Raw genomic sequence first — 23010 nt, 5'->3', positions numbered from 1 at the left:
GAGGTGCTCCTGGGGAAATGACAGAATTACAGGTCATAGTTTTCCGCCCACCGAACAGCAATCCTATTTCTGTTTAATCACATCGTTACCGTTACTTGGTACTAGTCATCACATGCCATCCCACCAACTACGAGTTGAGCTGCATGTTGAGCTTGCCCTTGTCATGCTGGGCGTTTCCCTGCATTTGCTGTGCCTTGTCGCCGGTCGCAGCGCCGACCACCGAGTCGACCTTGCCCTGCACGCGGTCGCCCATGCCTTCGGCGTACGCCTCCGCCTCCGCGGCCTTCACCTCGGTCTCCCCTTTGGCGTGTTGCTGTTTCTATGTCATGTTAGCGACCTTCTTGGCCTGTACGGTGATGTCTGGAGGTGCGGAAGACTTACGCCGGCAGTGGTCCACGAGGACGGCTCGGTGGAGCCAGTGACCGACTCGATTGCTCCTCCGATAGCCTCCTTAGCAGAGCCCATCATCGAGTTGTACTGTCCAGACGTCTTGGAAGGTTCGGCCATTGTGGTTGAGGTAATGTGGCTAGATGTCAGCTGAGTCGAGGTGGGTGGTGGTTGGCACTGCCTGGGGGAGCACACTCGCACTGACTGTTAGATGAAAATGAGAAGACGAGTGAGTGAGGAGATGAGACCGAGGCACGCTTGGGTGGTTACTCTTTATAGCATACAACGTCCCGTGTCCCTTGCCTCTCCACTTTGCTCCCCGAGCACTGCTCCCCGAGAACTCGTCACTATGCGTGCGCGGATAGAACATTTGAGTGGTGACTTCATGTTCCATGTTCTGTATCAAGTATCCATGACGTCAAGACCAGCCCCACAATTCCCCACAATTCCCGCAAACTAACGTTACGACTGCGCAAATACGTCATCACCGAAGGTATACAGGACAAAGCGGGGCATCTACACCGATCACAACTGATCGGATGGTCACAATGATATCATCATGTCATCAGAACTGTTCAGCGTGCAGCGTGGAGGAATCGAGAACCATCCAGCGCCGAGGTGGGTGTTGTCTCCGTGTCTCCCAGCTCAATCGTCTGCATTCGCAGTAATGCGTCGCGAGTTGCGCGTCGCTACAAGTCTTAGTTTGGATTTCAGTGACAAAGCAGTCACTAGATGTACTCACTCCATTCGCGCCCGTCTCACAATCACTAATTCTACTCAAGCATTTTGATCCCGCTGGCACAGCTGGGGCCTAAAAGCAGTCGCGTGGCGGCCTAACAAGTATTATCAAGGTTGTCGTTTCTCTATTGTGTTTCAAAGCGTCACATTCTACGTCCTAACTGCAAATCACCATGTCTGTGGCGCGCTTGGAAGCGATTGTCAAAGAGCACATGAAGGCGTATGACCCCTCGCACGACTGCGCGCATGGTCAGCTACCGGAGGGCGAAGTTGATGATAGTGGAGCGCGGTCGCAGGGTGGCGCTCAAGCTCGCACCACCTGGTGTGAATGTCCTCGTGGTCGAGCTGGCAGCACTGATGCACGACTTGAACGACTTCAAGTACGCCACGTCCACGCCACTCGCGCAGATTGCAGCCGACAACCTGGGGCCAGACGTCACGGAAGGGGAGGTCGCCCAAGTGCTCCGTATCGTTCCCTCCGTCTCGTACTCGAAGGAGATGGAGCTCCGGGCTGCAGGAGAGTGGACCTGACAAGACTCGTGTGAGCAGCTGCACGCGGTGCAGGATACCGACCGACTGGACCTATTAGTGCTGTTGGGGTGCTCCGTTGCGCGGCGTTCACGGGCGTACGGGGGAACCCCCATTTGAATGTCCCCCTTCTGAATGAAGAAGAGCCCGAGGACACCGTTAAAGAACATTTCCACTCCAAGCTGCTCAAAATCAAGGATTATATGAAGGTATGTCGATTCTTCAGTTAATTCGGGTTGACGCAGACGGACAAGGGCGGGCAGGAGGCGGAGGCGGAGGCGCGCCATCAGGCCAAGACCTCGTACCTCGCGGCGCTGGAGAGGGAGCGGGTGTGGGCGACAGAGCCATGAACCGGTGGCATGTAACTACGGTCTTGTTACGCGTTGTTGATGTACATACTTATCTGCCGGAGGGGTTACAAACCTAAAGTGAAGAGACGAGGCCCTAACGTTCCACGAGTTCAACGTACCAGCATCGTTCAGCGTAGAGGAGACCTACAAATAAATGGGGCATATTGAAAAGCGGTCGGTGACACCAGCGCTGCGAGTGGGGCTGATGGGGATCCGAAGACGTTAAAAATGGGGGGAATGCAATGGACAATTTGAGGATTGGTAAAGGTTGTTGTGGCTGGAGGAAGATTGAAGATTCAACCAGACATGTAGGATTTGTAGTCAGTGCCCAGTGCAGAACTGAATAGTATAAAACCTCTGGGACAAAGGAAGGTGACTTTTACAAATGTACAACCCATACCATAACACATCATGGTGTGTATGATAGACAGCCTCCCCCCACCCTATATGAACTATAGTCAGCGTCGCCAAACGTACCAGTCTCCTTTGCCTGCGCGGGGTGTGTCGCCAACTCCTGGCCGAATGCGACATATCCCTGCTAAACAACCACTTCATCCTCGGCGCACCGGACTGGAGCAACTCGAGGCTCACCGTCTCTGCAATCTGTGGCCGCCGGCCGGCATTCCCAACTTGGGATCCTCGTGTTGCTGTTCCCAAGCACTCTTCCGCTCACCTCTCTGCCGACCGCATCCTCATGCTTGACCGCGACGGTCGCCTTGCACCTGTCCTTTCTATCCTCTTCACAGTTCTCATAGTGTGCTTCAAGCGCCGCCTTCTCAACCCCGATAACGTCAACTATCCCCCTCGCGATGATGTCCATCTTCCTCGTTCCCCTCCTGTCCCCGCTCACGGTCCGTTTCGCCCACCGCAACACACATGTGGACGAAGCCTACTCAGATAGCGACGACGTGTTCGCTGTCCTCGCCAACCTTTCCCGACTGTTTGAGCCAGCATGGCGGCCCCTCCCCGGCACAGCAGTCAAGCGGATGGTCGTCAACACCTGGACGCACCCGGGCGATAGATTCGAGGACAAGCGCAAGATGCACCCTCACGCGATGTGGGGCACCCAGGGGCTCGCATGGGACCTTGGCGCCTCCGCCGACGAGATCCATCCCCGGGGGGGGGGGGGCTGTGTTTGTTTCCAGCCGGCCGAGCAGCCTACCCACGCTCACGATGGACACCCGCCGAATGGTGGACGCAAGTGGGGCCACGACAACATGGTCCCCACCATCACGAATCACGTCATCGACCGGATGCTCACAGGGATTGTGACGACGTTCGTCAGCCCCTTGACGTTCCGACAGGTGCCTTGGGAAGCAGACGCTAATGAGAGCGACGATGACGACGGCGACGACGATGGCGACGGCAGCGTCGACGGTCTCGCCGCATGGCCCGATTGGGGCGCCGAGCGCGACTCCACCAAGGCCAGCACATTCCGCAGCAATGCTAGGCTTCGGGTTTACAGTGTTCGGCTCTACCCGGAAGTCCTTATCAATATCCCCGAGGACGGCCTCGAGGGCGACGAGAAATCACAGGCCGACCACGATTACGACGAGGGTTCACAGGAAGCCCTTGAGGGCGAAGACGATTCGCAGGACGGGCTTGATGACGAGTACAGCTCCGAAGACGACTCCGAAAACGACTCCGAGGACGAAGACGTCGATGCGGATGAAATCCTGGTCCGGATCCGGTTCATGGGGCTCGACGAGTGCCGTGCCGGTTGGGGCGCTAGCTTACCGCCGCGGAGACGACTTGGAGCGGGGTACAGGAGGCGTGGAGCAGATGCATGCACCACGCTTAGGTTGAGTTTAGTATTCTGTAATGTGCCAATGTGGCCACCTCTTCTTTGTCCCCTCACAAACATGCCGCTTCACATCCAAGGTACGGAGCGACTGGGGTCCAAACGTCCTCCATGCGAGGGGAAGTAAGTCCAAGAGCAAAGCGTAAAGGGGAGCGATCTCATCTTCGTTAGGAAGTCACACTGTCCTCAAGACCACGGCCATGGTCAGTGCAGAGATACCGTACGCCATAATCATGCAGCATTCTAAGCAAAGTCGGCTGCGACAATGAACCCCTTGTCCTTGACAATGTTGCGGGTGCGCGAGACCAGTGTGTACGTCACAACCCAGCGCACGCGCACGCCCGGCACCGCGTTCTCGTACATGCCCTCTGGCGTGACGGTAATCAGCTGCGCGAGTGGTTGAGTGTTGGCGGTGGGAGCGAGCGCCGCCAGCTTTGGCTGGAACTCGGAGAGGAGGTTGTGCAAGTCGGCCGAAGGGAGTGGTTCTGGAGTGAGCGGGTGCTTCTCTCCATGACAATCTTCTTCAGTTGTTTCATCCATCGGCTTCCGCTTCGCCAGATCTCGCTCTGGCCTTGCCTCCTTCCGGATCACATCTTCCCCGTCACCTTGTCACTCACCAGGTCCCGCTCCACCGCCGCTGGCCCACAGGTGCATACCCCGCTCGCGCGCAAACGCTGTAAACTCCTTTGGCAGCGTCGCGCAATCCGTCACGTTGATCTCGTTGACCACCGGCTTGCCGTCCAACTTGGAGAGCTGCTCTGCATCCAGCCCGATCGTTCCCCACTTGGCCACTGACGCGCCACCTATGCCTCCGAGCGCGCACCAGATCGTGTTCCACTCATCCGCTGTTGTCAGCCATGTTCATTCCGTACTGTCGCTTCCCTACTTCTCTCCCTTATCTGCATCTCTCTCTCCTCTGTGTCTCTCTCTCCTCTGTGTCTCTCTCTCCTCTGTGTCTCTCTCTCCTCTGTGTCTCTCTCTCCTCTGTGTCTCTCTCTCCTCTGTGTCTCTCTCTCCTCTGTGTCTCTCTCTCCTCTGTGTCTCTCTCTCCTCTGTGTCTCTCTCTCCTCTGTGTCTCTCTCTCCTCTGTGTCTCTCTCTCCTCTGTGTCTCTCTCTCCTCTGTGTCTCTTTCTCCTCTGTGTCTCTCTGTTCTGGAACTCGACTCACTCCCAGTGCCCGCTGGCAGGCCCACCAGTGCCGTCTCCACCACGCTCAGCCCCTTGACGCGTGCGACCGTTCCCAGCGCCTCCTCGATCGCCGCAAGGTAGTCAGTCGCACCGGCACAAACCTGTACCTTTACAGTTGCGTCGTGATCGGTCTCCGGCTCGTGCTTGTGCAAAGTGCCAGGCTGGGGGATGGAGAGGAGGTCGTCGGAGAAGAGGGCCGAGGGTGGGGCGGCATCCAGTGCCGTGTGGAGTGAGCGATGCACCAGTGGCGGGAGAGTGAGCCTGGGCTTATCTGGGTGCGGGTAGCGGATGGGGAGTGGAGACTGAGAGCCAGCAAAGAGCAGCAAGCGCACCATGATGAGTGTAGAGATGTATTGCTTTCCTTTCGTGTTGCTCGGCTTTCTCATTCCGGTCATTTCATTTACAGCTCGCAATAGATTTCCCACGGGTGTACTCCTAAGGGCTTTTACTTAACGATTAGTCAGATCCATTCCAGAACAAGGCTCAACATCAACCGCTGGCAGTGAGTGGGCGAGCTCGGAATGGTACAGGCTGCAGCGATATGCATAGAACAACAGATAAAACAAGAGACAACATGATCCGTAAGGCTACTCAAAGTGTCTAGTTGTGGGGTGACTGGGCGTATTCGGGCCACAGTCGAGCTTGGGACTTGGCCACGAGACCAAGGGTTCGTCAGCAAAGCGGTTGTCGCGGAAGCGCTCGGTGCCTAACATGGTACGTGAGCTCGGTGTCGCCTGCGCGCTTGGCGAGTAGTCGTCTGCGAACCCATTTAATGCGATATCCATGTACATGCGCTGAGGGTCGAACGGCGCAGTGGGCCGGGCGACATGAGGCGAGGACGCATTCGACGACGATCCAGCGGCCATGGAGAACGGGGGAGGGAGAGGAGTGTAGGTGTAGTTGTCGCCTCCGATCTGCGGCGACGGGCTGAGCGCAGGCGGCGTGACGGTCGAGTGGTCAATGGCGATCGAGCCGAAGAACGGACGGCGGCTCGGGCCAGATTCGGTCTCGGCTTCTGACCCGCTCTCAGTAATGGCCGAGAGCTCAAGGTGAGCCTGCGACGGTCTGGACCGCGAGTGCTTAGGGCGATAAAGGATCCGCTCTTGACGGTTGACGGAGGGGCTGGCACCAGCACCCGGAAATGGCAGGAGGCCGCGGGGACTCAGATCCCGTCCAGGCGTCGCGACGTGGTCAATTGACGTAGCACGCTGCTGTGGAGGTGTACGGGGAACTATGCGGTAGCGCGATGAATCTGGCGTGGACGGCGCCTCAGAGACCTTGGCAGAAGAGAGCAGCGGCGGTGTTTGTGTGCCAGATGGCAAGCGCATACGCTTCTGAGTTGGCTGCGGCAGATCGGACACGGGTTCCTTCCGTTTAAGGGTCCCATCTGATGGTGGCAACTCTTCTGGTCTGGTGTCAGTTCAATGCAAGTCGTAGGTGCTCACTCGTCCACATCGGCAATCGAGCCGCCGAGCATCTTGTGCTGGAACGCCTCGATTCGAGCAAGCATTGCAGAGAGAGCAGTCTCCTGAGCCGCCACCGCCGCTTCCCGCTGCTTGATAAGTGCCAGCTGTTCCGCGACGGCAGCTTGTATCCGGGCTTCCATTCGCTTCTCGACGCGCTCGAGGAGTGACTGCTGGTCGAACCTCTCGACAATGTCACGTAGATGCAAGACTTCTGAGCGTAGTGATGCGAGCTCATGCGACGACGAAGCGAATGTGTCGTTGTCGACACTGAGAGGTATTTGGGTTTGGTCGCCAACCTGGCCGATAGTCTGGGAGCTGTGAATGGCGGAGGAGGAAGGGGCTTGTGTGGAAGGTTGAGGCTGCGGATCAAGCTGGTCGTTGGATGGGGCTGCTTCCAAAGTAACCATAGTCATCGGTTGGGTAAGTTGTGTGTTTGTTTGCGAAGGCAGTGTGTTTTGCCTGATGATAGGATTAGATTTGGTGGCACGCCAAGGGACGCGGCGCTGGGAAGAAGCATGGGCGATCGACGTGTGAGGTCGCGGTCGTTCAGGTCGCACTGGATTGGATGCGGCGGATGCGACGGATGCAGGGCGAACAGGGCGTACAACACGCTGCGGAGCGGAGGGACCAGCCTGAGCAGACGGAGGACGACGTACGGCGGTTGCTTGCGCCCTCAATGACGCACGGTTAGCAGGACCGTGCAGCGGCGCAGGTTGGCGCAAAGGTGGGTTGGATCTGCTCGTGTCCGCCTTTGGAAGTGATGCGAGGTACTCGGACGACGTGAAGAAGTCGGCGAGGGTCGTGATCAGGACGTCTGATTTTGCGTTGGCGCCCTTGATGTTGTACGTCTGCCGTCAGTGCGAGTATGGAGATAAGCTCACTTTACAAAGACGCTGCAAGTCTGCGCGACGCAGGCCCTGCAGCTCGTCGCGGGTGTATGGGCGCGTCTTGGGCATGGTTGCCTGGATGCGCTTTGGTGATTGAAAGAAGGATAAAGGGGCAAGGAGATTGTTGGTTGTGTGACACGATAGTGTTCAAGTTGTGATGAAGGATGGTTAATAGGAGTGGATAGCGTGAAGACTGAATTCTAGTTGAATCTCGTCAAAACAACAAACGTTCCCTTCTGGTCTTGATACAAACAAACACCTCAAGATTCCCACGTCATTACAATTTTTGATAATCATTATACTGACAGATATGGGGTAACTTTATGGCCGCGGATCCGCGGAATGGAATACAGGGATAGCAGGGCAAACATTAAGATTGATTCCGATCGAGTTGTAATAGTATAATGGGACCTTTTGCGTGTATAATGCGGGGAAATAGGATTAGGGTATGGAGGATGACGCATGATCAATTTGAGGGGGAGGGCAAGGAGGGAGGAAGAAGGGGAAAAGGAGGTGGGGTGAGGCCAGGCCATTCAGGCCAGGCCCGGGAGCTAGGATCCAAGAGCCACGAGGCTTACGAGGTAACAAGAGACTGCTTGGGTATGAGATCAGGAAGAGTCAGCGAGTGGCGGCGGCAGGCGGAAGAGAGGGGGGGTAGAGTCAGGTCATTCAGCCAGGGCGATTACAGACACTGGGGAGACGGCGGCGACTTGCCGACTGGTGGGGAGCAACACGTCCTCAATCATTCCCGCCACTCTACATTGACCCTCTGTCACTTGTCATTACTTTGAACACAGTCCTTGCATCCTCACAAACCCTACACTCCCCACACTCTCTCACTGCCCACCAACTCTGTCAATCACTCATCCCTTGCTTTCAACCAAACCCGACAACCTGATCAACCAACCAACTTGGTCCCTAACTTTGAGTCCCAAGAACGTCGGAATGCAGCACTAGGGTTGTGGTGGGACCGTAGACGTAAGTTTCTTCAGCTTGCATCTTGCGTCCATCTAATCAAAGCCATATCCCTCCCAGTGTTGCCTGTTCGTTCTTGGGTTCTGAACCCATCATGTCGGGCGGCGTCTTCTACCTCGACGAGGACCGTGACAGGGATCCATCTCCAACAGAATCTCGAGACTCGCCCAGCCCCCAACTATCTGGTACCTCGACACCATCAGTACCGACACAGACACAGACACAGCCCACGCCAATCAACCCCACGACCCCGAGCACACTCCAGGTACCTCAACAGTCCGCATTCTCGCAATCGCCGGCGTTTGGTCGCAAGTCGGGGGTCTTTGCAGCCACACCCTCCTTCCCATCGCCTCTAGCTCAGGCTATCACAGTCCAATCGCACTCGGACAGCTCGTCGGCCTCCTCTCATTCGTCTCCAAACCAGTCTGACAATGAGGACAACTCGGAACTCCCGGGCCCCGCCGCGGGGCACGATTCGGCTAGGCCTCGGAAGCGCGCGACGTCGGCCGCATCCAAGGCCCGATCCAACTCGTCCCCTAGCGAGTCTACTACCGCCTCATCCTCGCGCCGATCCTCACGCCCACCGAGTCCTGCGCAACCGCGACAGCAGATTCTCACACCAGGAGCCCTGCTCATGAATCGCGTCAAGCGTTCCAGCAGCAACTCGCCTGCAGCTCCGACGGGGGGCCCTGTTAGGAGCTCGCCACCGCGCCTCTCGCCTGGCCACCGTGAAGATCTCCCTCAAAGCAGGCCCAGATCGTCATCTCCAAGTGACTCTAGGCACAGTGCGAGCGGATCTAGCGGGCGCGGACTGGAGCCTGCGCAAACTGGGGGCTCCAGTCCACTCGCCTTTGGCAGTCCAGATCTCGACGCCAGTGAACCCATTGCATCGCCACGTCCGGTCGTGGCCAAGCTCGCACAACGAGACCGTGACAGCAACATCCTCGGGTTGGGTTGGACACCAAGCTGGGCAGAGGCCGGAGCTGCGGGAACCAACAGGGAGAGGGAGAAGCTAAAGAGCAGCCACCTGCGCTCACCAAGCCCGCGGAAAGATATGCCTTCCCCCATTCCGTTAGTCATCCACATGAGCATGGGCTGATATCCGAGATCCATGCGCCCGCGGCGAGCCTCCGAATTCCTGCGACCGTCGTCTATGGACTTGCGCAAGATGCCGCCACCGTTGCTGCCGTTAGCAAGGAGTCTGGCCGGCACCGCACCGTCTCTGTCGACGTCAGCGTCCATGATCTCGCCGCTGAACCCTCTGCCGTCACCGTGGAACGAGTTTTCCAGTGGCAAGGAGGGCATGTCAACCGAGTCATCGTCGGCTGCACCGCCGGCACTCCGTCTCAATCGTGTTCCGGCCAGCGTACTAAAGGCGGCTGATCTTATCAAATCGTCACATACCCCTCCACTGCCCTTTGCGGATTCCCCAAGTTCATCGGCTTCCGTCTCCACGCCGAACCCCTCACCAGTCGGTTCCGAGTCTGTATCGGGCTTGAGCGCGACGCGCAAGTATGCGCTGGGGCCATCAGCGACCCTACCGCCGGGATCTCCCTCGGCGGCGGCAACGAGCCGAATATCATCAACATACTGGGAGCATTCCCCGGGCACAAGCCCGTCCTCTCCGCCAGATGAGTCGCAAGCTCCAGGTCTCTCTCCCTCCATGTCTATCTCATCCGACATCCGAAGCGGTTCGACGAACCCAATATCTGTTCCTCACGGCCACAGCCGCGCCAGATCCTCGCTCCAGGATGCGCTCCGCTCGCCAGCGAGTCTCGTGATGTCGTCTCCTCCGACCAGTATTGCGTCGCCAGGGTCGGCCAGCGCGATGTCTAACGTTACAGAGGGCTCGGGTGACAGTGGGAGTGCTGCTGGTATTCCTGGCATCCCTGTTAGAAGCCGCATGCGGTCGGTGTCGCACAGGGGCGGCCTCGCTATGGATCTCGCAGGAATCACGTCCATCGGTGACGCGGCAAGCCACGCCAACATGATCATCCAGAGTCGACAAGCCAAGGTCCAGAGGTGGCGACCCGATACCCTTGGTGGCGTCGTAAGTTCAGTGAACTGTTGTAAGCTAATTCCAAGATGGTTTCAGGGCAAATACCTCCATTGCGCTCTGCGGCGGATACGGCGTCGTCGCGCTTCAGCGCGTCGTACGTCGACAGGTCATCGTCATTCGGGGGATGGGAGCGCTCCGCGCCCGCACCCGCCACAGCTGGATCAAGCCCCCAGACCGACAGGCACGGCCAATCAGGATCACAAGAGCCGATGCCGCAGTTGGGTGGTATTGGGATGGAGAAGCAAGTCTCGGCAACGGGCGGCATCGCGGGCATCGAGTGGGTCGACTGGATGGATAACTACAAGGCGTACAAGGCCGAGAAGATCCGGGCCGAGGAGAACGCAGCGTCATCGATACAGGCGGCGCAATCTGCGCCGGTAAGCACCCTTCAGTCGCCAGCGATGGACGGCGATCTCTCGAGATATGAAGGGTTCCCGAGGGTGGCTACAACACCGATTGCAGGCGAACGTCCGTCGACCTCCAGCGCTGTCCGAGATGACGGCTCAACTCTGTCACAATCCATGTCATCGCTATCGCCGTCGAATTCGGTGTCGTTTGGCGGTACACGCCGTAGCATGTCCGTCCGGTCGAGCACTTCGGCCATAGACGGCAAGGCTTCGCAGCGTCGCGCATTGGGCCACGAGCGGACTGCCACCCACATCGGACACGACAGGGCAACGCGGCAGTCCTCAGGCGGATCTACACGATCCAATATAGATCCACAATTGCGGCGGAAGAAGAACCTCGTGACCAAGATGGAGGGGTGGTGGAACGCTGTCAAGAGCAATTTCAGTAACGAGCTGTCCCCCTCAGAGCATCGCACCAACTACTCTCAGCCCCGTGTTCCATCAGCGCCGCAGAGTCCTCGTGCCAGCGAGAAGTCTCCGAGCTTAGGTTCCAGCCTCATGCCTCCCGCACCAGCAAGACGCGCGTCGTCCTCGTCTGGGCGATCGATACGCGCTGCGACATCACATGTCGAGTTACGCTCGCCACAGCACCAGCCGGTGGAGGCAACGGCATCCGAGCCAACAAGCCGGCTTTCGACACTGGCAGCTGCTGTGACGCAGCCTCCACCCGCGCTGTCCAAGGAGGGCGACATTGGGCATGTTGAACGGCACTCCCCAGCCCGTCCGCGCCTGGAAACGCGCCGCAACCAGCCGTCACTCCGCCTCGACTTGGATTCGAACGTTCTCCTTCCGCGCCCACACACGGCTGCTCAAACCACCAGTTCTCACGCCACCGGTTCCAGTGGCTTCGCTTCGCAGGTGGGCTCAGGATCACAGCCGGCGCCACATGAGTCAAGATCGTCCTCGTACGGCTTTGGTAAGGGCTTCACTCCAGGACCCACGCGATGGGACGGTCAGCTTTTGCCGTCGCCGACGACCATGGCTCAGGCGCCCGGATCGGCTTCAAATGAGAACAAGCCCGTCGCGCCGGGCGCAGAGATCACTATCGCTTCCGTGCGCCAACATGTCAAGCAGCGCCTCAACGCAGCCAAGGAGCAATGCGACCTGACTTTGAAGAGGATCATCGACAAGATGACCATGTATGAGGATCAGCGGATCAATGCGGCATCCGAATACGTCGACGAGAACCGGCAGGACTACTTTGACACTTTCATGGACTCGCCAGTCCTTGACTCTACTGATACTGAGGACGACTCTGCAGTGCCGCCTTTCGGCCGTGGGTCTGCCAAGTCTTCCCACGCTGACTCGCCAGTGTCCTCCCGCGGTCCAAGCAGACGAGGTTCGATGTCGATGTCATCCTCGGCGGTCATGTCCAGCCCATCGCGACGGATGGCCTTGTTGTCCAGTGTGCCCTCCAGTCCCCGACGCTCCATGAGCCGCCGACGACCTAGCGTCGTCCCACGCGTCATGCCCCGCGATATGACTCCTCGTGGACTCGAGGTTGATCCGAACCCTTCGGCATCTAGTTCGCGATCAACCTCGAGATCGCGCTCGCCAATGCCCCACATACGGCCAATCGCGCCCAGCTTCTTCCTTGATGGTGGTACAGAGGCTGAGCGCCAGTTCCTGCATACCCTACAGGACCTGATCGTCCTCGCCACTGATGTCCTTGACCTCTCGGTGGACAGTCTCGTCTCGCGCCCTACAGCATGCGTCGACATCATCCGCCAGCTCCAGAAGACCGGCCAGGCCTGGGACGAGCATGAGGATTGGCCAGGGCGTGACTGGTACGTCGACATCCTGATGGCCGTCGCTGCTCTCGGCCGCGTACTCGACTGGTGGCAGGCAGAGAAGGGCTTCTGGAACTTTGCGGACGACGACGTGAATGAGCCGCTCAGCTATGTCCTCCGCCCAGCCAAGGAGACGCCACACTTCGACCTCGAGCCTGTGTCCGCGCGACCGCTGAGTTCGGCAGGCGTGTCGCCCATCGTGTTACCTGCTCAGGGCCCGGGGTTGCACGACCCCTCGATGTTGACCGCGAGTATCACCCTCCCCCCGCTGGACGATCATGCGCTCAATCCCTCAGACAAGCCGACCGTGTCGCAGGCTTTACAGGCGATCCAGGACTTGCGGACTCTTGCCGAGCAGGTCAAGAGCATCAACATTGTCATGGAGCTATCGCTCCAGGGTGAAGAGATCCTATACGTCAACGACGCCATCTACGAGGTTCTTGGGTAAGCAAACTATGACATGAGTTGACCTAATCACCAGTCGCGAACCTGACGATGTTCTGGACCTACCGATTTCCGATATTACCGCCCCTGCAGACTGCGCGCACTTCGCAGAGGCGACGAAAACGTTGCTTGAGGATGACAGCAACACGGTGGAACTGCGATTCCGCCTCGAGGTGCACGACGGTATTGAAGACGAGTCGGCCGAGGGCCGTCCACCTGGGCCCGTGTATATCGAACTCGAGGGCGTGGGCATGCTCATCCGCGAGAATGACGAGCCATCCCATACCATGTGGGTCATGAAACCCGTCACTGCCACCAAGGTCGATGGCTTGACCGAGGCGCTGTTCCCGCGCGACGGCGTCATCTCCACCGAGTCGGTGTTATGCCGCATCTGCGAACGCGAGATCGTGGCTTGGTTCTTCGAGAAGCACAACGAGACGTGCGACGCGGTGCATCGACTAGAAGCTGAGATCTCACAAACAGACGATTGCATCGGCGAGCTGATCCACGCGTGTAACAAGTTGCTTGTGGAGATCGAGGCGACCGCGGCCATGGATTTGCAGGGCCAGATGGTTATTTTTTACTCCATGCCCCACTGCCTGTCCAACAGCTTGTCGTTCACCACCGATCCGATGGGCGTGGAGGTCAGGAAGTTCGACATGTACCACCTCGAGGACGCGATCAGCATTCTCACACTGGCGCGCCAGATCGAAACACCCAGTGTGCAGGAAGACGAGGCCGACTTACCATTCAACTTCCAGCGGTATCTCTCCCCGGCGTCAGAGGAGAAACTGGCAGCCATCACCCGCTGGCAGAAGCCTCAAACGTCCGATCGCGCACTTGGCGTTCTCCTGACTCTGGTCGAGGAACAACTGCGCTGCAAGCAAATGGCGACCGCGCGCATGCAGAGCACCATCCGGTACTCAGAGAAGACGCGCCATGAATGGGAGGACAAGGTCAACCGGATGCTGGCTGAAAGCGACAGCGGCTCCGACAGCGGCTCGGATGGCGGTGCAGGGCAAACAGACCCGGTGGAAAACTCACCGCCAGGGCAGCGTAAAATCGCGCCACTCGCACGCCTGCCCATTACGCAGGGACACCCGGCAAGATGGCCTCAGACCCTCGAGGAATCTACAGCGAACACCAAACCGTCCCGATCAGCCACGTTGCCCACGACTGCGGAGGAGCCCGAGCCGTCGCCAGAGTCAAGCCCGATCGAAAGAGCTGTTGCAACGCCCGAGGCACGAGAAGTTTTGACGCCGATCCCCAACGCACCATCGACGCCGCTCACGCAGATGTCCGGGGCGCCGAACGAGATCGAACCATTGTCAGCCAGAATGGGCGCTCTCGGCCTCCATGGCTCTCCGTCATTGTTATCGCCAGTGACCACAACCTCCGCGTCTCCGCAGGTCAAGGGGCTAGACCGCAGCAAGTCGGGCCACTCGCGGAAGGTGTCGACAAACAAGGTCCCGATGTCGCCTGCTGTTGGAGCATCACGTGCCGTGCAGCCTTCGATCAAGGACTTCGAGATCATCAAGCCGATCAGCCGTGGGGCGTTCGGGTCGGTCTATCTTGCCAAGAAGGTGACGACGGGCGACTACTACGCCATCAAGGCGCTGAAGAAGGCCGACATGATTGCCAAGAACCAGGTCACCAACGTCAAGGCCGAGCGAACCATCCTGATGAACCAGGCGAGCTCGCCGTATGTCGCCAAGCTCTACTTTTCTTTCCAGAGCAAAGAATACCTCTACCTGGTGATGGAGTACCTCAACGGCGGCGATTGCGCAACGCTGGTCAAGATGCTCGAGGGCCTCCCGATTGACTGGGCGCGCAACTACATCGGCGAGCTCATCTTAGGTCTCGAGTATCTCCACTCGCGCAACGTCGCACACCGTGACATCAAGCCCGACAACCTTCTGATCGACTCGCACGGTCACCTCAAACTCACCGACTTTGGCTTGTCCAAGATCGGTCTGTTGAACCGCCAGATCGGAGGCCCACGAGCGCCGTTCCTCAAGGGCACGAATCTGCGTGCGACCGCGTCTACACGTAGAGGATCGATGTTCTCCTCAGTCACTGACTCACCGGTCATGTCCCCGGAGCTCATGCCGACAAGCACGCTGCATCAGAACTTTTACACGCACGACGGGGGGTCCACCGACGAGTCGAGCGGATCAGAGTCGGGAGGCCTGGTACCCAAGCATCTCGCGCATCTTCGCCATCTCTCAGCCATTCCGAAGATGTCGGCCGACTTATCCAACCCCGGCACGAGCACGGAGCCACCACGGTTCGTGGGCACACCTGATTACCTTGCACCAGAGGGCATCCTAGGCGGCAGTACCGACGACCGCATGGCAGACTGGTGGGCTGTTGGCGTGGTGCTCTACGAGTTCATCTATGGGTTCCCGCCCTTCCACGCTGAGACCCCCGATAAGGTGTTTGACAACATCATCTCACGCCGTATAGATTGGCATGAGGATGAGATGGACCTCCCCGTCGAGGCGCGTGACCTCATGGACCGGCTGATGTGCACGAACCCGGCCACCCGGTTGGGCGCACACGGCGCTGAAGAGATCAAGCAGCACGCCTTCTTCGCGGGCATCAACTGGGCGACGCTCACGACGGGCCCTGCGCTCTTCGTGCCTGATGCGACAGATCCGGAGTCGACAGACTACTTCGATCCTCGTGGCGCAACAGGTGGTCAGTTCGACGAGGACACGTCAACATCACCCAAGATCAAGCCCCCCGAACACCATCAGCATCCTAGCGGCGACTCGGACGACTTTGGGACTTTCAACTTCAAGAACCTCCCGGTCCTGAAGCAGGCCAACGATGATGTAATCAAGCGTATCCGCAGCGACAGCATGGCCGCAAGCGCCCTGTCACCGGAGCAGCAGCCGAAGGAGTTCCGTCGAAAACACGCGCGCAGCGTCTCGCGCGTACAGGGTCCGCCGAGCCCTTCCACCTCGACCTCGAGCGCAGGCTCGACGCCGTCCAGGCTCGCGCTGAGCCCAACTACTCCCGCGGGTGGACACACCCGCCGTCCCAGCGAGATTAGCGCTCTCGAACGGGTAAAAAGCACTGACGACGACGGCGGCGCCCACCGGCGGCGCCCCAACCGATTTAGGACTGGCAGCGTGTCCTCTGCCTCGGATAGGAGTGTAGTTGTCGACCCCTGGAAGGCACAAAAACGGGCGCTGTTTGACAAGGAGGGCATGCTCCTCTCTGCGGCTGACCTCACTCCGACGGACCGCCCACTGTCCGTCCTGATTGCCGAAGACAACCCCATCTCACAGAAGATGCTCGAAACGCTTCTCGTTCGCATGGGCTGCGAGTGCGTGTGCGTCAAGGACGGACCCGGAGCGCTTGCCGCGGCCATGGGATCCATCAAGTACGACGTGATCATCTGCGACATGCACATGCCCTTTGTTTCGGGCGAGCAGGTTGCGCGCATGCTCCGGTCCACAGCCAACCCGAACCAAGACACGCCCAGTACGTCTGCCTTTCCCAACCCAAGCTAACTACAGTCATCGCAGCGACCTCGTACGACCAATCCGTTACTGAGGAGGGTACGCTGTTCAGCGCCGTCCTCGCCAAGCCGTTCCACAAGATCGACCTTCTCCGCTGCCTCGCCAAGGCAGGCTTTACACTCAGCTGCGCGACACTCGGACCCGGTGGAGAAACCCCCGTCCATACTCCCTCCTGATCGCTTAGACTTGTACGACATTCATATATTGCATCAGTTGTACAGATGTTGCTATCTATGCATTGGCCCGATTATCCCAATATCCTCCTCGGCTTGCCTTGCCTCAGACCGCCACTATTTTCACTCGTGCCATTGATGACACTGTGCACTCATCGGCTAGCCGAACCGGCTGTCGCGCTCAAACAGCACGCTTCCCTTCACGCCCAGACTGCGGCCCGAGCTCGGCCCAGCGCTGGCCGCACTGGCCGTACGCTTAGGCGGGTAGGGCTTGGACCCGTGTCCCACGACGGACACGCCACCGCCGCCCGCGCGGCGGGGGTTCGCCGCCTGTTCGCTCACAAACTTGGTGTAGCTCTCGACACTCCGCGACGCCGCGAAGACGCGCACGCCGTCCTCCGTGTCCTCGCTGATGATGGTTGTGCGGCTCGCGCGAGCAATGGCGAACCCTCCAACCTCCTCCTCGTCGCCCATACTAAACTCCGCACCGTCGGTGTTCATACGCGCCCGCTGCTTTAGCAGCGCATCGCGCTCGCGCGCGCTCAACCTCATGACCGGGGATTCGACGAGGCCAGGGGACGGTGGCGCCTCGTCAAACTCGTTATCGCTCTCCAAGTCCTCCTCGTACGCCTGGAGGAAGACGTTGGACTCGCCGCTGAGCTTGAACAGTCCGTCTTCGCGGTCGATCCGTCGCTGCCGTCGTGCCTTCTTGCTCATCCGCGGGCCAGCCTCGTCCTCCTCGTCACTCAGGAACTCGTTGCCTCGCCGCTTGACGCGGTAGTGTCCCTCAACGACCTTCTTTGCCTCGGCCTCACGCCGCGCATCATCCTCAGCATCCATTGCGCGCGCCTTTTCTGTTGCGAGTGCGTCTTGTGCTTCCCGGATGTCGTCGGGAAGCACTTCGTCGTCGACGAGCTCGGGAACGAAGCCGTCCTCCTCGTCATCTTCCTCGGCCTCCTTGGCGACAAAACCCCACCCAGCGTCGTCATCGCTCTCTTCGGCCTGGGCGTCGATGAGCTCCGAGTCGCGTGCCTTGTTGCGAGCCTTCTGCTGCCGGGCGGCGCCAGCGTTCAGGAGATCAAAGGCGTTACGTGGGCGTGTGGGTCTCTCTGGCGAAGATTGGATGACGTGGATAGGGCCCGTGGGGGTTGGTATCTCGTTGGGGGAGTACGAGGACGATCGACGTCGGCGAAGGCGCGTGAACGTCATCTCGTCGCCGTCGGGCTCGGCTGTTGTCGGACTGGTCGGGTCTGACGGCCGGTCGCTCGAATTGATCAGTGTGGACGACAGCTCCACGTCATTGGTCACGAGCTGGGTGGCAGAACCAAACGACTGTGAGGAGAGGCCCTTGGGGCGCGTCTGAGTGAAGAAGCTGCGGTCAGCTCATCTGAAGTCAATTTAAGCTCACCCTTGAGAGTTCAAGTACTGCCTCTTCGCCTCATAAGCCTTAGGCGTGGTCAGTTCATCCGAGTCGCCCCCGATGAGTGCGTTGTCGCGCTTCTTTTGAGACTCCGAGATCTGGACTGAAGGAAGGAGCGCTGCCGTCGGTGCGATGCGGTGGGCTGCCTCCTCCTGCTCCCGAATCTTATCGAAAGCGTCGCCCTGAGTGTCAGTTGAAGTGCGAACGCCTAAGCTCACGTCGCCAAATACGTCCACTCCCTGCGTCTCAGCAAAGAGCTGGGAGAAGCCGCCTCTGCCGTCGCCGTCGAACCCCGCGAAGTCCGCACCAAAGCCACCTGGACTCGGCCCGCTCTCCAACGTTGGGACGAGCGGCTGTCGCGCCACCTCCTGAAGCGGCTTCTCGGGCTCGTCTCCCTCGTCGTCCGAGAGGAACGCGACGCGCGCCTTGGTGCTGCGTTTCTTCAAGGGGACCAAGCCTTCGTCCTCGTCATCGGACACACTGTCAGCCGCGATGGGTTGGTTCTCCTTGTCTTCGTCCTCGTCCTCGTCGGCCCCAGACTCGGCCCCAGACTCGGCCCCAGACTGGCGTCCCTCTTCGTCTGATCCGTGTTCGCTAGACGGCATAAGGACTGCCTCGTCCTCCGCTCCGCTCCAGACCTCGACGCCTGGCTCGTCGACGTCATCAGGTGCGAAGTCAGAGTCGCCGTCATCGCTGTCGTCCTCTGCCTCTGCACTCGCGCTGGCGGGAATGATCGTTCCTAGCTCTAGTTCCTGCTTCTCCGGAAGCCGACGACTGGACCCGTACTTTTCCTCGCGCTGCTGCTGGAGCTTGTGTGCTTGCTCGTAATGTCGGCCAACGAGATCGGTCGTCAACCGCGTATGCGTGATAGGGATATCGCGACCGTTCCGACTGGTACTAGGACGCTTCGATGCCCGGTTGCTCGCCTGGCCCCACATTCTGGGCATCTGCCTCGACGGAATCGACGGACGGCTGGGACCAGCCCGGACCACGGGCTTCACGAAGCTCTCGATTACGAAGTCGTCATCGTCGCTGTCGCCAACAGGCTGCGCCTGCTTCCTGGTTTTGAGAGCGTGTTGCTTGGCCAACGCCCACCGTTTCCGCTCCTGTTCCTCGGCCGCCTCACGCTTCAATGCGTCGTCGAGTGTACGGCCCTCGTCATCCTCGACGTCGAGGTCCTCTAAGTGCTTTCTGGGACGGACTGGGGGTGTAGGTGACGATGTGGAGGGCAGAACTAGATGCTGATCGGTACTGCACCGTCGACCTGGCCGGCCGATTGCACGAGAACTGGGTGTAGCTTGACTGGTAGGGAATTGGCGGATGTCCTCTGCTGGCGACGTGTCGGGATGCCTTCTGAATCGTCAGCGATGGCCTGAAGGCCGACTCACGCTGCCCGTGAAGTGAACGTGCTTGGAGCCAGGCGACTCCTCGGCAGGACAGGGTTTGTGGCTGCTGACTGGGCCTTTTCAAACCACGCGCTGATCGGCCGACGTGTGGGCTCAGGCTTGGACAACTCCGGTGCGCGTTCTGGAGTCAGGTCAGGCGTGAGGTGTGCGTACCTCGCAACGCGCGTGCGGCGTCACGGCGAGCCTCTTCCATTTCCACCTTGGTCGGACCCTGGTACAGTCAGAGGATCTCAATCACACAACTGACCTTTATCCGTCGACGGGGCGAGTGCGAGCCTCCGGACCCGTCTTCCTCCTCCTCGTCATCAAAGAGACCCGCAAACGGATCGGGTCGTGGTGAGCGTACAGGTGTCGCAGAGTCTCTGATAGTGCGAGGCGTAGCGGCACGCGGTGTAGTAGCATCCTCGTTTTCTTCCAAAGCGGCATTGAGAGACACGGTCGGTGACGAGGACTGGGGTGACACTGTTGGACGGTGGTCTGGGGAAGCAATTGGAGAAGCTGCAGGGGGTGGTGAGGAAGGCGGTGGTGGTGACGTTGCATCAGTCTCAGGCTCTGTGGCCTTGATTGGAGGCGTCGAGCTCGGCGGGTTCGTAAGGGTCGACGAACTGAACGCGGCAAGTGCACGTGAAGGCGCGTTGACCTTGGCCTTCCGGAACCGCTCGCGTGCGGCTGAAATCTCGTCCTCGGTCTCCTTCTCTTCGGCGTCAAGGTCGTTCAAAGACTCGCGCCAATTAGAGCTCTTGGCAGAGAAGCGGTCAAGGAGGTTCTTGGCTGGCGACTCGCGCGGCGCGGCGAAGAGCATGTTGGGGATGTCGTCTGGCGGCGGGGAAGCCTTGGCGCGACCATATGTCCGCCTTGGACGGAAGGGGCGGTCTGGTGATGCGCTCATGACCAGGCGAAGGGTAGCGGATCAAGACAAAATCAAATGAACAATGAGAGGGAGGAGGTGGTGGGTTGATTGACAGAAGACTATGCGAGGATGATGGTGATATGGTGGACGCGTTATGGAGGTTATGGGTAGTTAGGCAACTTGTCATAAAGGCGCGCGTCCAGGGAGATAAAGGGTAAACGCGTCTAATATCAAGCGGAAGCAAATTGAGATTAAGATCAACAATCAAATCAACATTGACCACGTGGTTGAAGTGAATGACGGAATCAAAGCAACGATTACCCTCTACGAGGTCTTTGGGTTGAGTTAGGAAAGGGTTGCAAGGTTGCAAGGGACGTACGTCACTTTTGTTAGAGAGAGCGGGGTTGATGTTGGTCTGTTCCATCTTGTATCCATCATCTCCATCATCTCAACTCTATCCACCTCCTTCAATACTCAAGGCATTTAGTCCAAAACATCAAACCCCGCCTTTCTAAAACTTACAACTTTACAACAGCTGTAGCCCAATCTAACAGCTCAACAGCTCAACAGCCACCGCCCCTCCTTTCAAACCCCCGACATATACTCCACCCCATCATGAGCAACGGCGAACCCTCGACTGCCAACGACGACAACAGGATAAAGGTCCTCGTCACCGGATGGCGCAAGTGAATACAACCGCCGTCCAAGCTGACACGCAGAGCAGGCAAATCGGCCTGCATCAAGACCGTGTTTCAGCACCTACCTGTCAAGGACGTGCCATATATTGGCATCACTCAAAAGATCGAGAAGGTTGATTATGAGTGAGTCTGGTGGGAGCCTTGTGTACACTCACTGTCGCGTTCACACCGCTAACGATCAGCACTATCGTCCCGCTGCAGATCTGGGACACGCCGGCAAACTTTGACCTCGACCAGCTCGACGTGCCCCTCTCTTCGTTCTCAACACTCGTGTATGTCATCGACATGCAAGTAGGTCGCTTCTTTATCCTCCTCATCGCGGACCCCCCGCTAACAACAGCAAGACGACTCTTACCACGAGGCCGTGAGGCAGGCAATCACCATGATCCTACGCGGCTACCTCGCGAACCCTCAGATGAAGTTCTCCGTGTTCATCCACAAGGCTGAGGCGCTGTCCGAGGACTATCGGGGCGAGAACTACTCGGAGATTCAGAGATCCATGACCGAGGAGCTTGAGGACTACCACTACACCAGCCTACAGCAGTACGCTCCAAACATCGACCTCGCCGATCCGTCCGTGTGCAACAACATCTTCAACCACATGACCGCCGAGATCAAGTTCGACATGACGAGCGTGCATGACGTGTCCCTCCGCGATGGGTGGAGCAAGGTTATCCAGGGCGTGATGGAGATGCTACCAGCCGTTGAAGCGCTCCTGCTCAACTTTACAGAAGTGCGCTTGAAGAATGAGAGGTGGGCTGACGCAGACATCGGGGATGGACAACTCGTACCTGTTTGACATTGACTCGGTCGTTGTCCTAGCGACGGATAACCGGCACCGCAATGACGCGACGATGGAGCAGGTGACCGAATACCTCACCAAGTTTTTGCAGTTCCGAGACATCTACAAGTAGCTCTATCCTAGGTGTGGCTGACGACAGGAAACTGCGGACGCTGAACGCGCCTCCAGGGAATGGCGCGAGCGACGATGGCGCCTCGGGGACACCTCGGCGAGACTGGTGGGAAGAGGAGGACCCAGAGGTGCCGTGGATGACGCAGGCGACGAGGCTCATGCCCAAGAGCACCATCGCTCTCTGGCAGTTCACTCCGTAAGCTTGTTGACTTGGCAATACTGGCTGACTGCAGGCACCTAGCTCTTGTGGTGCTTCTGCACACGGACACTTGGCAGGCGCGTAGGGGCATGATCGAGTACAACTTGACTTTCTTGCGGCAGGGAGTGCGCCGGATCCTGATGGAGGTATAGACAGTTGTACGTTACGCTGTAGTAGTGTTTGGATGACATCTTGATATCAAGCCCATGGCCATGCATGGTGGTTTAATGGATCGTGCCTGAAAATGGTATGACAAGTGGAGGTTGGAACAAGGTGAATCTCAACAACACTCCATCCTTCGTCATGCAAGGCCGCGCCTCCCCACCACCTGCCCTTGCACCCGGCACATTCTCTTCCGTCCTACCTGCCGTCGAGGACATCCTCGGTCTCGTGTACAGGCTCGCGGAAGGTGGTGGTGCCAACGACGAGATTGTCCAGAAGGTTTGTCTGCCTCCCCACACCTTCTTCCAGTCCCTTACTTTCGCTCCCTTCCACACCTAGCTCCCTTGAGCTTGAGCCGCTGACCTCTAGGCCAAGGCCATCGCTGCCCAGCTCGCCGAAATGAATATGGCCGCGTCTTCCCTCCCTGGCGGCCATCTCGGCACCGATGCCGTGCGCGAGCTCACACGCATCCTGGGAGAGCAGGCGGAGGCTAAACGGTAGGTTGCGTAATGGGACGAGGCTGACGATAGCGCTGTGCTCAGGCAGTTCTCGGAGGTGTCAGCGAGCATTGCCGAGGCCGACGGCGCTTCGCCATCGGGATAGGCACTCCAATGCGCAACAAGAGCATGATTCCAGTTG

The 23010-nt window shown here is 58.7% G+C and overlaps 9 protein-coding genes across 9 annotated transcripts; 5 read left to right on the top strand and 4 right to left on the bottom strand.

Annotated features, from left to right (window-relative positions):
• Positions 1 to 127: 127 nt before the first annotated feature.
• Positions 128 to 757, bottom strand: CcaverHIS019_0705100 (uncharacterized protein; the record flags this gene model as incomplete). The annotated part of the gene is made up of 4 exons (XM_060603951.1): positions 128 to 319; positions 382 to 447; positions 479 to 526; positions 593 to 757. The coding sequence occupies 4 exons, from the start codon at positions 755 to 757 to the stop codon at positions 128 to 130; spliced, it is 471 nt and encodes a 156-aa protein (XP_060460194.1).
• Positions 758 to 1298: 541 nt separating this feature from the next.
• On the top strand, positions 1299 to 1656 carry CcaverHIS019_0705090 (uncharacterized protein; the record flags this gene model as incomplete). The annotated part of the gene is made up of 2 exons (XM_060603950.1): positions 1299 to 1374; positions 1406 to 1656. The coding sequence occupies 2 exons, from the start codon at positions 1299 to 1301 to the stop codon at positions 1654 to 1656; spliced, it is 327 nt and encodes a 108-aa protein (XP_060460193.1).
• A 1156-nt stretch (positions 1657 to 2812) lies between these two features.
• Positions 2813 to 3931, top strand: CcaverHIS019_0705080 (uncharacterized protein; the record flags this gene model as incomplete). The annotated part of the gene is made up of 2 exons (XM_060603949.1): positions 2813 to 3722; positions 3885 to 3931. 2 exons carry the CDS (start codon positions 2813 to 2815, stop codon positions 3929 to 3931), a joined length of 957 nt encoding a protein of 318 aa, XP_060460192.1.
• A 116-nt stretch (positions 3932 to 4047) lies between these two features.
• Positions 4048 to 5327, bottom strand: CcaverHIS019_0705070 (uncharacterized protein; the record flags this gene model as incomplete). The annotated part of the gene is made up of 3 exons (XM_060603948.1): positions 4048 to 4289; positions 4422 to 4649; positions 4973 to 5327. The coding sequence occupies 3 exons, from the start codon at positions 5325 to 5327 to the stop codon at positions 4048 to 4050; spliced, it is 825 nt and encodes a 274-aa protein (XP_060460191.1).
• A 252-nt stretch (positions 5328 to 5579) lies between these two features.
• On the bottom strand, positions 5580 to 7414 carry CcaverHIS019_0705060 (uncharacterized protein; the record flags this gene model as incomplete). The annotated part of the gene is made up of 4 exons (XM_060603947.1): positions 5580 to 6402; positions 6438 to 6766; positions 7115 to 7306; positions 7340 to 7414. The coding sequence occupies 4 exons, from the start codon at positions 7412 to 7414 to the stop codon at positions 5580 to 5582; spliced, it is 1419 nt and encodes a 472-aa protein (XP_060460190.1).
• A 1000-nt stretch (positions 7415 to 8414) lies between these two features.
• On the top strand, positions 8415 to 16726 carry RIM15 (uncharacterized protein; the record flags this gene model as incomplete). Its single annotated transcript, XM_060603946.1, has 5 exons — positions 8415 to 9391; positions 9428 to 10370; positions 10406 to 13020; positions 13058 to 16512; positions 16548 to 16726. The coding sequence occupies 5 exons, from the start codon at positions 8415 to 8417 to the stop codon at positions 16724 to 16726; spliced, it is 8169 nt and encodes a 2722-aa protein (XP_060460189.1).
• Positions 16727 to 16882: 156 nt separating this feature from the next.
• CcaverHIS019_0705040 (uncharacterized protein) lies at positions 16883 to 20438 on the bottom strand (the record flags this gene model as incomplete). The annotated part of the gene is made up of 6 exons (XM_060603945.1): positions 16883 to 18095; positions 18132 to 18325; positions 18362 to 19334; positions 19532 to 19670; positions 19703 to 19760; positions 19797 to 20438. The coding sequence occupies 6 exons, from the start codon at positions 20436 to 20438 to the stop codon at positions 16883 to 16885; spliced, it is 3219 nt and encodes a 1072-aa protein (XP_060460188.1).
• Positions 20439 to 21014: 576 nt separating this feature from the next.
• On the top strand, positions 21015 to 22361 carry GTR2 (uncharacterized protein; the record flags this gene model as incomplete). Its single annotated transcript, XM_060603943.1, has 7 exons — positions 21015 to 21085; positions 21119 to 21220; positions 21280 to 21388; positions 21438 to 21830; positions 21865 to 21980; positions 22039 to 22206; positions 22244 to 22361. The coding sequence occupies 7 exons, from the start codon at positions 21015 to 21017 to the stop codon at positions 22359 to 22361; spliced, it is 1077 nt and encodes a 358-aa protein (XP_060460187.1).
• Positions 22362 to 22512: 151 nt separating this feature from the next.
• CcaverHIS019_0705020 (uncharacterized protein) lies at positions 22513 to 22974 on the top strand (the record flags this gene model as incomplete). Its single annotated transcript, XM_060603942.1, has 3 exons — positions 22513 to 22650; positions 22741 to 22868; positions 22902 to 22974. 3 exons carry the CDS (start codon positions 22513 to 22515, stop codon positions 22972 to 22974), a joined length of 339 nt encoding a protein of 112 aa, XP_060460186.1.
• Positions 22975 to 23010: the final 36 nt, after the last annotated feature.

Source organism: Cutaneotrichosporon cavernicola (genome assembly GCF_030864355.1).
Source record: "Cutaneotrichosporon cavernicola HIS019 DNA, chromosome: 7b".
Classification (NCBI taxonomy): Eukaryota; Fungi; Basidiomycota; class Tremellomycetes; order Trichosporonales; family Trichosporonaceae; genus Cutaneotrichosporon; species Cutaneotrichosporon cavernicola.
Note: the sequence above shows the minus strand (reverse complement) of the source record. Positions and strands in the feature narration are given on the sequence as shown.